The following is an 11189-nucleotide window of genomic DNA, read 5'->3' as shown; positions in this document are numbered from 1 at the left end:
GGTGGACTGATCAGATGTGCTAAAGAATCGGATAAGAGAATGTAATGGAAAATAATCAAAATTGATCTCTAGGTTTTGAATTTTAGAAAGGCAGTAAATGATGGGGAAGAGGGGAAGGGGAAAAGACAAAGAAACAGAAGAAGAGAGAAATGGAGGGGCCTCTATTTTTGAATATGCCAGGCTGAGATGCTGGAGATGTTTATTTTACACCTGAGTGGAGCTGTTGAGTAGGCTCATGGACTTCCAAGCAGAAGAAGAGCCTGGATGAACACATTTGGAAGACACCAGCTGTAGTGGGATAACAGCTGGTATTTGAAACCATGTAAGAGAACTGTAAAGAAGGAAGGAGAGCTGGGATCTGCGCCTACTGAGGGAAAAGCTGAGGGAAAGGAGTGGTGGGATTTGGCTGGAGGACGCAGCTCCAGCCCACAGTTTCAAAACCAGTTAAAACATGGTCTCAGCTGAATACTCACGGCTGAATTCTGCTGGACGACTCACAGCCTTATGGTTTTAAGTTCACCTTGATGAGAGGGAGGACAGAGAGTGGGGGCATGGGTAGAAAGGGAGGAGGCGCAAAGGAAATAAAACGGCAAATTTAGCTTCAAGATAAGTTAAATTGCTTGACTAAAAAGCTCTGAGGTCTTGAATTAGCAGTTCCTGAATAAATTTTAGGTACCTTCTGTGAGTCCAAATCCAAGCCAGAAAAGAGAACAGAAGCCCGTGGAGGAAGCGAGAATATGCGTGAAGACCTTCATTGCCTTGCACATTATTTAAACTTACTTTGTAGTTTTTTTCTCTGAAACTTGTCGGAGCCATTTCCCATGCTTCTGCTGCATACCTGAAATTCTGCTCTCTTCCTTTACAAACACAGGGTGGGTTGGGGAGAAGCAGAAGTAGCAGAGCGAATTGCTGTTTTCCTCTGGGCTTCCTTCATCTATATGATGCCCCTGTGTATTAGTTACTTGATCCTATCAAGCCTTGAACTCCCGTCACTTGGAGGCACGTGCTACCTTTTGCTCAAGGATGGAGGGAAACCAGGTACTCAGCATATTGTCTTTTCTTTCTTTCAGTGTTGGGGCTCCCAATGGGCTCCACCCCCAGCCTACATCAGACATTTAGAAGGTCAAGGAATGTAAGGAGAGTGTATGGGAGCGGTGGGGGAAGGAATACAAAGAGGACTGTAAGTGATTGTCGGGGTAAGTTTATAGGAAGGATGACAGAGCACAGTGGTTAAAAATAAAACACAAGGTTTCATTCACTCTTACTACCGACGTCCCATTCACTGGTCGCGAGAACCGCCGAAGCCAATGAGAGGCTGAGGCGCTTTGGTGGGGTGAGACTTGCTGCCTAGGAGCGGAATCCAGAGAGAGAGCGACCAATGATTGGGCGAGAGTGAAGTTTGATTGGCAGGTGGACGGTGGCCGGCTTTAGAGCGGAAGCAGTGTGAAAGGGCGGGGGAAGTGGGCGGGGCGATGAGGCTGGCGTTAGCCAATGGATGATGCAGTACGCGTAGACTGAAAGGTAAATCACCATTGGCGGCGCGGCTGCGGCACGTGGGCGGGGTTTAGGTGCAAAGTACTCCAGGAACCGCGACTGTGAGAGTCGTCCTCGCCGTCACCGGTCGTCCCCTCCCGCCTCCATTCATTTATTCCTTTTTTATTTTTTCATTCACGGAGGTAGTGAGGCCTGGTCAGCAGCCATGGAGAGCGCTCTCCCAGCGGCCGGCTTCCTGTACTGGGTGGGCGCGGGCGCCGTGTCTTACCTGGCCCTGCGTATCTCGTACTCGCTCTTCACGGCCTTCCGACTCTGGGGTGTGGGTAACGACGCGGGGGTCGGCCCGGGGCTCGGTGAATGGGCAGGTGAGTCGGAAGCAGCGCCGCCCCCCTTCTTGCCGCGGCTCGGCTCGGCCGGGCCTGGCCGGGCCAGGGCCCCCTGAGTGGTTCCGCGCCCGGTGGCGGGCGCCCGGTGCTTCCCCAGCGCCTTCTCCTCTCCGCGGCGCCGGGCTCCGGCTGCCGAGACCGCGTGGCGTCCCGGGATGCCCAGATGCACGCTGCGCCGGCTCCGGGAGCCTCAGCGCGGTGCAGCTTGGCGGGCGCGGGGACAGCGAGCCTGACCTCGCTGGGGCTGGTGTGTCGAAACCATTCCGGGTTCTTACTGCTCAGTCCGCCCTTCTTTGAGCGCTTTTGAAACCGCGAGGACGCCGCGTATTAAGAAAGAAAGGCGCATCTTGATTTGTTAGGGATAAAGATTGGGAGAGAAGGGTGTGGGGATCCAGAATTTTAGCAGTTGGTGGAACCTTGCCTCTTCCAGTTATTTGCAGTCGGCCCTTTCGGTATAATTTACAAAGTCGCCTTAAAACAATCTTTGCTAAGCAATTCTGAAGTCCCAGTGAATAGCAAGAGCTATTGCTTCCGTGGAATGAAAACTCCATGATACGTTTAAAAATGTTTTTTTGCAAGAGGACTTTTGTAAGAAAAACCCCACAAAATGAGCTAAATAAGTATGTAGATCTCGTTCCATCCAGTTCGAGGGTTTAGTGGAGGACAAAGGTCACAGAAAAGTTGGGAAAATTAGTTTGCCCTGCGCGCCCCCCCCCTTGCCTTTTAAAATTTCTTCTCTTATTTTTCTTTATTTGCTTTGGCTTTGAAAACTAGGTGACTGCTTATGATACATTTGTGGCTTTCTGATGTGACTATTCGTTTTCATGTTCAGTAATTGAATTTTGTTGTCAGTGGTTGCTTGCAGACTAAATTCGAGTAAGATCTACCCGAATGAATATTGTTACTCCCGGTTGTTTATTTATTCAAAAGCATTTAAACAACTTAGTAGGAAAGGTGTAATAAGCTAACTTTTTGAGACAGCAATGTAAACAAGATGTTTCAAGCAAAACAACTTTGCAAGATCTTTCCGTGATTTGAAGCTATCAGTGGAGTACTGTTTTTCACGATCACTATTGTGCTTTGATAGTCTCAGAAAGAAAGATGCATAGTTTGATTCTAATCAAGATTCTGATTGTATGAAGTGACTCAACCAGTTTCTTTCTGCAAAGTGGAAAATTTTGGTTAAGGAATTTGGTGACCATTACACAAGACAGAATCAATTATGTACAGAATCAATTATGGAGATAAAAATTAGCAGTTTGCAAGTAAAAACTAGTGTTACTAATTTTTTTTCCTATGTAAAACTGACCACAGTGCCCAGTAACTCATCTCTGTAGGGCTCCCTAGTGAAAGGCAAGGAATGTGACAACTCATGTCCCAAGTCACTCTTGGATTGAAAAGATTTAACCCCAGGGGAAGAATAATTGGTAAGCTAAGAAAGGGTTAATATAGGATTTAGAAATGAAATATGAACTAGAACATTGGTACAGCAAAGGGAATCAGGGTGTCATTGAAGTGAAATATTGTCAAGTTTGATTTATCCTGGATTATTGGCAAATTTTCTTAAATTTTAAATGCTTAAGCAGAAGTAGTAACCAAATTATTACTTATTGCATTGATTACCTATGGCCCGGATCTCAAAAGTAAATGACTCTTTAGTTTCTCCAAACTTAGGGAATCTTTCCAAAACAACAAATAGAAGTGAGCACATTTTAGACAGTTTTTCTGTATGGAGACTGAGCTGAAATGATTTGAAAAATCAAACTAGCAGAGGTGACAGTTGAATAATTAGGGTTAAATTGTGCTTAAAAAATAGGTTAAGGGGCCTGGCCCTAGCTCAGTCCTTTAAGTGGCTGCTTCCACAAAGCTGTCAGCCTCAGGTTCCTGGAGTTCGAAACTCACAACTCTCCCGTTGGCCAAGAGTGCCCTGAATTCATTCGAGGAAGAAAAAAAAAATAAAACCCTTAAAAAATAGGTTATTCAGCCAGAGTTGTGATTTTAGAATTTTTGTTTATAAGTAGTACTAATAGATGTTCTCCCTTGCAGAACTGCTGCCTTAATCTCGAGTCTGTTTATTTTCATGCAACTTTCTTTGAACAAATGCTGGTGGCAGACAGTAGTAGGAAGCCTTTCTTACATTCTTCTGACTTTCGTTTAACATCTTCCTTTCCAGAATAAATTTTCTGAAGTATTCTATAGTAATGTATGTTGTCCTTGATAACATATTTTCGTTGGTTTGTTTTTGGCAGTGCTGGAGAGCAAGACCGGTGTGCCATGTGCGTGTAAGGCAAGTGCTCCATCGCTGGGCCACATGCCCAGCCCTGTCATTCTTAAATCCCAGGCCAGTCTGTTTAATTCTTCCTCCCATTTTAGTATCTGAGGGCCAGGGATTGTAGATTTTCATTTTTTGCATACTTTTCCCACAGTAACTGACGCATTGTTAAAGTGTACGCACTTCTAAATCTGAAAGGAGGACAAAACTTGGGGAAAAAAACCCCTTGAAATTCAAATATACTTTGCAATGAGTAAAAATATTCTAGGCTAAAAAAAAAAAAAAAAAGAAATTGTAGGCTACAGATTCCTTAAGCTAGTTAGATTTTTAAAGGCTTGCACTCATTCTTTGTCCCCTATTCTACAGTTGTCCCTTTATCTTCTCAGTTATCTCTCTCCTGTTCTCCTAAGGAACATTGTTACTCCTGTGAGTCACCTTGGTTCCACCGGCCCCCTGGGAGGGAGGTTTAGCCAGCTTAAAGAGTTAAGTCTCTTGCCTGTCTGTTACTAATTCTGTCATAGGGCTGCTGAATATCCTAAAACAAAGGTATGAGCAGAAAGGGGAGGAGCCGCAGTTGTTTAAAGATGTCTGTAGTAATCAGAAGATTGACAGTAAATGTGATGCTGAGTAAAGGGACGGACAGTACTGTAAAGTGATGTAGAGTGTAGTCAGTGGAACATGGTGTGAGTGTAGATAAATGTTGTGCTTACCTGTGTTCCTGTCGCTGGGGTTCATCCAGAGTGAAGGGGCTCATCCTCAAATGCTGCTGAAGTGCAGAGCGCAGATACAGAGGCAGAGTATCCCTACTTCCAAAGTCCTGGTATTTGTAACTTTAAAGATTTAATCTAATTTTATCTTTTGGAACAGCGTCTTGCTATGTAGTTTTTTTTTTTTTTTTTTTGCTATGTAGTTTGGGCTGGCCTTCACTTTATTGTGTAGTCCAGGCTTGTCCTGAATTAGTGGCGATCCTCCAGCTTCAGCTTCCTGAGGGGTAGGATTACAGATGTGGGCCACTCTGCCTGGCCAGGGTAGTTGATAACTTTATACCCAAGATAGCACTTTGAATATGTATTTTTAGTTTTTAGCTTCAGTACTTTTATAGGTACAGAGAATAAAGGATCCACTAATTAATGAGTTAGGTTTTTTTTTAACAGCTATGTTGAGATTTTATTTATTTATTTATTTTTGGTACCAGGAATCAAACTCAGGACCTTGCACTTGCCCAGGCAGGAATTTGTGCCACTGAGCTATATCCCCAGTCCTTGAAGTATATCCTAACTATAGTACTGTATAGTTTACCCACAGGGTTTTCAGGTCAGGGTTTTTATTATGTATATAAGATTTTGCTGATGTCCTTATATCTGATTTCAGTATATTTTCATCCTTCTTTAAAAGAAGTCTTATGCCTGTCACTGTCACTGCCTAATCTCTACCCCCTCCAGCCCTGTTCAACCATTAATTTACTTTTGGTATAGATTTACCCCATTCTGGACATTTTATATAACTTGAATACTTTAACATGCTTAGCATAATGTTTTCAAGGTACGTTCATGTTGCAGTGTGGAATCATTTTTTTATTGCTGAATAAATGCCCTTCTGAGGAGTAAGGTTACATTTCTTTAAGGACTTTCGCCTCTGTTTTGCCCTCTACACATGTGTATTAGCAAACCCTTAAGGTGTTGGCAGCTACTGGGGCCGGGTGGAATTTATCTGGCTCCTGTGTTTTTCCTGAAAACTAGGTGAAGGTGGGTAGAGAAGCAAACTTAGTCCTGGAAGGTTTTTTTTTTAATGAGCAGAATATATTTATTGAGGGAAAGAAAGCTCCTGTCCAAGAAAGGGACAGGAGGAAGGCCTGAGTGGGTAGTTCCCCGGGAAGCTGTCTCTTTCAGGGACTTTTATAGTGTAAAACCATGTGGGGCTAAGGGAGAGAGAATGGGAACTCGCTTAGGTGGGCAGGAGGTGGGACAAAACAATGGTCAACCAATGGGATTACAAGCACCATTGCTCAGGTAAGAACAATTAATTATGAGCAATGGGCAAAGACATTAACATTTGAAGCATAAAAGTTTGTTACCTAAGCAAGTCCTAATCCAGAATTTATGAAACAAAAGCAAACTCATACCTCCGTCCAATGATCTCGGTGGAAGCCTCCAAAATGATAATGAATTTTAGGAACAAACGGAGGTTATGAGCAGACTATATTCATTGAGGGAAAGAAAGCTCCTGTCCAAGAGAGGGACAGGAGGGTGGCCCAAGTGGACAGTTCCCCCAGTCCTGGAAGTTTTTGACTACTTGTTCGTTCTGCATGTCAGCATCTAAAAGGGAGTCGTACCCAAGTAGGCCAAGTCCTCTAGATTGGAGGCTGCAGGTCAGCCTTAAAATACTGGTAATGCCAGAGGCTATGAAACAGGGAAACCAGTTGGACGCCAGATCTAAAAGCAAGCCTGGGTCTTTGGACTAAAAGAGGGGTGTTTCCTACAACAGTGTACTCTAGTGGGTCAGAATCTCTTCTCCCCTCAGTCACGCCCAGCCCTATTCTTGCCCAGTTTTTTTTCCCCCTGTATGTGCAACATCAAGTCTCCTGTTTAAAGGTCATCCTGAGACCTTGAACACCCACATGTGGTCTTGAATTCTAGCTTCTTTATTTACTAGCAAGACCTATAGGGTTATTGTTTAGAGTAAAGGAGAACATATTCTATGTAAATCAGGTAGTACAGAGCTTGGCACGTAAGTGCTTAGTGATGGCTTTTACTAATAGTATTATTAGCCTTACTAGCCTCTTGCGCCGAGCTAAGTGTCAGAATTAAGCTGAGTAAGACAAAGGAAGGTAACGAAAAACTTTGGAAAATATTGCAGCTGAGTGCTGAGTTTCAAAGTTGATTTTTTTGCTTGCTTGTTTTGATTGCTGAATCAAGGATAATTTTTTTATATGTTTCACAAAAAACTATCGGGAGATTTAGATGATGATTTTAAGTTCAGAATACATGGATAAATGCACTTGAGTAGATCAGTCCCACCACCATTAAATGCTATTTGTAGATGAGGATAAGTTGAAACGATTTCAGATAGTGGAGTTGTCATTTCACTTCTGTGTGTTAATCTTCAGCAAAAATTTAAGTACAGCAGTTTGTCTGCACATCTTCTGAGATTGAGTGAGTTTAAGGTTGTGGATGCAGGGGAGGCGATACCTTCCTTGGGTTTCGGGGAGAGTGTGGTGTACCACTGTTCATTTGTCCAGAGCGCCCAGCGCAGATGGTGTCATTGGATGCTGACTGTGCTCCTTCTAAGGACCACAACAGTGGCGAGCAGCAGTGAGATGAGCACAGGGTGGTGGGCAGATGTGCCTGTTTTGTGAGAGCTACTGGGAAAGTGGTGCTGAGCTGAGACCTCCAGGGTGAGAGCAAGATCGCGCCAGAAAGCCCTTGACAGAGGGAGCAGGTTGGAAACCAGGCCTGGATGCAGTAGGTGGGGCCCTGGAATCTGCATCCTAAGAATGGTAGAAAGTAATGGGGATTTTACACTACAGAATAGCACTGAGTTTACAACAAAGAGACTTTCTGGTGTCTCTGACCTCCTTGAGGGTGATGCTGACCCTTTAAGAAAATATTACTACACCGGGCTAGACCCATATATATGGTACAGACAGTCACAGTTAAAAATGCTTCTTGTTTTTGGTGGCATTGGGGATCGAACCTAGGGCCATATGCACTCTGGGTGAGTGCTCTACCTCTGAGCTACCTGTCCTGCCTTCCTACTTTGTATCTTGAGACGGGTCTGACCAAGTTATCCAGGCTGGCCTCGAACTCACGATCCTCTCACTCAGCCTCCCAAGTAGATGAGATTACAGATGTGCACCTCCAGGCTTGGCTTTAAAATTGCTTCTTCAATAACAATGCTCATGTAGCTTCTAGGAATTTACCAAATTAGTTAAAAACGTATGTTCACATACGAACCTACATAGGGAGGTTTATAGAATTTCTATTCATAATTGCCAAGGTGGTCCTCAATATATAAAAAAAACCATAGTAAATCTAGCCACTGAAATATTATTCAGCAGTAGGCAGAAGCAAGCTATCAAGCCATGGAGAGACATGGAGGAAATTTAAGTGAAAATTGCTAAGTGAAAGAAGCCAGTGTGAAAAGAATTCGTGCTGTATGATTCCAGTTCCATGACAGTATGAGAAAGACATAACAATACAAGTACTAAGTATCCACTGGTACCAAGCATGAGTAACCAGAGAGAGAAAATGAATGGGTGAAACAATAAATTTTAAGATGATGAAATTACTGTGGTTGATTCTATAATAGAAGATGCATGACATTGTCAAGTAAAACATAGAAGTGTACACACAAAGAATGAATCCTAGCATGACTATGCATTTTAGTTAATGATATATCAATAGCACTTTTTCAACTGTAACGAATGCCCACATTAAGTCAAGAAGTTCATAATAGGGGAAACTGCAGATGATCACTTAGTACCGTTCACTTTATTTGTGAAGTGAAAAGTGTTGCAAAAGTGAAGGCTATTCATTAAAATATTATATACATAATCAAAAAATGCTAATGTAAACCTTAGATGAAGAGATGCCACTTTTGCACACTTCTTGGGCATCTTCTCGCAGATACCGTTTCTCTCTGGTGCAGTCTCATCGCCATCCTACCAGAAGTTCCCTTGCCAGGGAGTGAGTGATAGGGCGGTTGACTGAGGCTTGCTGGAACTGGGTTATGGTAACTCTAGAATACCACAATGTGATAGTTGAGCAATCTGCCCACAACTCTGTATCAGAAGGAGTGCTTTGTTTTGTTTTGTTGAGTTTGCTCTAGCAGAACAAGACATTTGCCCTGTCTTTCACTGGAGATTTCAGGGAGACTGTTTTCCAAAAATTTACTTCCTCACCAGAAGCAGTTATTTCTATTTGACCTAGTTAAAAGAGGAAGGGAGGAAAGGCTAGACAAGTTATGAATTTGAACAATCATTGCACAGGGTCCTCTTACTTGATGAAAAGAGATTATTGAAACCAAGCGACAGTTATCCTTCACTCAGCCGACTTATAAACAGTGATTAGTGCTACTGCAGAACTCCTTGCACAATGAAAACTTAAGTAGTTTATGTGTGGCTCACCTTAGTAAGTCCAAGATAGGATGGACTTAGAAAAATTTGGTAATGTGCAAGTTTTTAATTACATTTGAGAAAACCCTTTGAGTCGTCTTTGAACCTTCTTCCCCATATAGACAGTTCCTTTGAGTCTAACTTCAAAATACCGAGAATCCAGCCATTTCTAAGCCACCAAGAGCTCTTGTTTTAGTAACAGCCTTCTGGCTCTGCTTCTACCTTGGCTCCCTATAGTTGAATCTCACACAGCAGCAGGAGTCATATTTGGAGACCTTGGGTAAGATACGCAGCGCTCCGCCCAGATCTTTGGTAGCTTCTCTCCCTAAATGGATCCAAACCCTAGTTCATCAGTCATGTGAAACGAATCTTTGAACGGCTCACTTTTTGTCTGATTTCACCTCCACCCCCTTTTCCTCTTAGTCCTGTTCTAGCCTCCTTTTGGCCTCTGGTTTTCCCTCTGCAGAGAATGCCCTTCCTTCGGGTGCTGAAGCCTTGGCTTGCTCCTCTTCCTTCATTTAGGTCTTTGCTCACTTGCCGCCTTCCTGAGTGGAACCTGCTTACCCACTTTTGAAGTGGCAGTCCTCCCCTCCCACCTTTACTCCAATCCCTTTTGTCCCACTCTGCTTGTCCTTTCTTGTCAGCACTTGTAGCCACCCACCATCCTGCCTACTTTGCTCCTTTAGGATGTGCCTTGTTTGTCTGCACAGGGTTGATGTAAGCATTGTGAAGGCAAGGATTGTTTCTATTTTTGTTCACTTCCATATCACATACCTAGGGCTGTGCCTCTACATAGTAAGTTTTGAGGTGTATATGAATGAATGCAAATATCTATTATCTAGTATTTCTGAGATGAAGGAATAATGGATTTTTGATAGTTGTCTTCTCATTCTACATTTCTTTTAAATTACTAAATCATTGCAAAGCAGGAATTTTGATCTCATGATCTCTAAAAATGGAAGTGATTTAGTCTGAAAACAAAATATAGACTATAACCTCGGGAAGAATTTCTCCTAGTATCACCTCTGGAACTAGCTCACTTTTATTTTTTATGTATTTGGTACAGGGTCTTACGTAGATCGGACTCATAGTGATCCTCCTGTTTTCAGCCTCCACAGCCCTGGGATTACAGGTGTGCACCAACACACCGGGACTCGGTGGCCAGCCCAGCACACCCAGGGGCGGGGCCAGCATGGCACCAGCCTGTGGTGTGAGGGATGGAACCCCGTCCTTGTCCTTGCCTAGGCAGGCGCCTAGTCTGCTGAGCTACTTCGCCAGCCCTGCTAGCTGATCTTGTGATTGTTATGTCTACTCACTTTTATCTGTAGGGGTGATTCTTATGTCTATATCCATACCTTCTTTTCCTTGAGTTGTGGGTGACTTACGTGTTTGCTTCTGGATGCTCATCGAAGTCCTCGCTCTTTGCATGTGTGAAGTTCAGCTTTTCCACTCTCTAACCTGCTTGGAATTTCTTATTTTTGCTAATTATATCACCCCTTATTATTTACCTGGGTGGTCATCAGGGATGGCACATTCAATTTCCTGAGGCAGGTAAAGAAAACCAAGTGAGTTCAAGGCTACCCTAACTCAGAAATAAGACCTTGTCTCAAAAAGCAAAAATATAAGTATTATCTTGTGACTGGGGTGTTTCAGTTGGAACTGGGGTATTGTTGTTTTTATATTTTTTTATTGTGCAGAACAATTTGCACACCTGTTCCCCCTTCAAACCACAGGTGCCACACAGCTGTAAAGCTAGACTGAAATTAAACCAAGGCCGGTTAGACAGTGAGCTGTTGCACAGCTGTGGTAGGGATGGGATAAGGTCTTTGAGAACGTGAAGTACCGTGAGATGAAAACATGTTCTTGAGTGGTGCTGGTAACAGTTTACCTTATGTGGTTGTAGAAAGCTTAATAGAGAGCTGAA

At 43.4% G+C, this 11189-nt stretch overlaps 1 protein-coding gene across 1 annotated transcript in view; it reads left to right on the top strand.

The window, feature by feature from the left end:
• The first annotated feature begins 1570 nt into the window (after positions 1 to 1570).
• Hsd17b12 (hydroxysteroid 17-beta dehydrogenase 12) overlaps positions 1571 to 11189 on the top strand; it is a 173898-nt gene continuing 164279 nt past the window's right edge. Inside the window, exon 1 of the mRNA XM_004627027.3 lies at positions 1571 to 1859. Coding sequence (XP_004627084.1) covers positions 1700 to 1859 — 160 coding nt within the window. The 5' untranslated portion in view covers positions 1571 to 1699. The remainder of the gene's footprint in view (positions 1860 to 11189) is intronic.

Source organism: Octodon degus, unplaced genomic scaffold (genome assembly GCF_000260255.1).
Source record: "Octodon degus isolate 3935 unplaced genomic scaffold, OctDeg1.0 scaffold00018, whole genome shotgun sequence".
In the NCBI taxonomy this organism is placed as follows: Eukaryota; Metazoa; Chordata; class Mammalia; order Rodentia; family Octodontidae; genus Octodon; species Octodon degus.
This window is presented reverse-complemented; position numbering and strand designations above follow the sequence as displayed.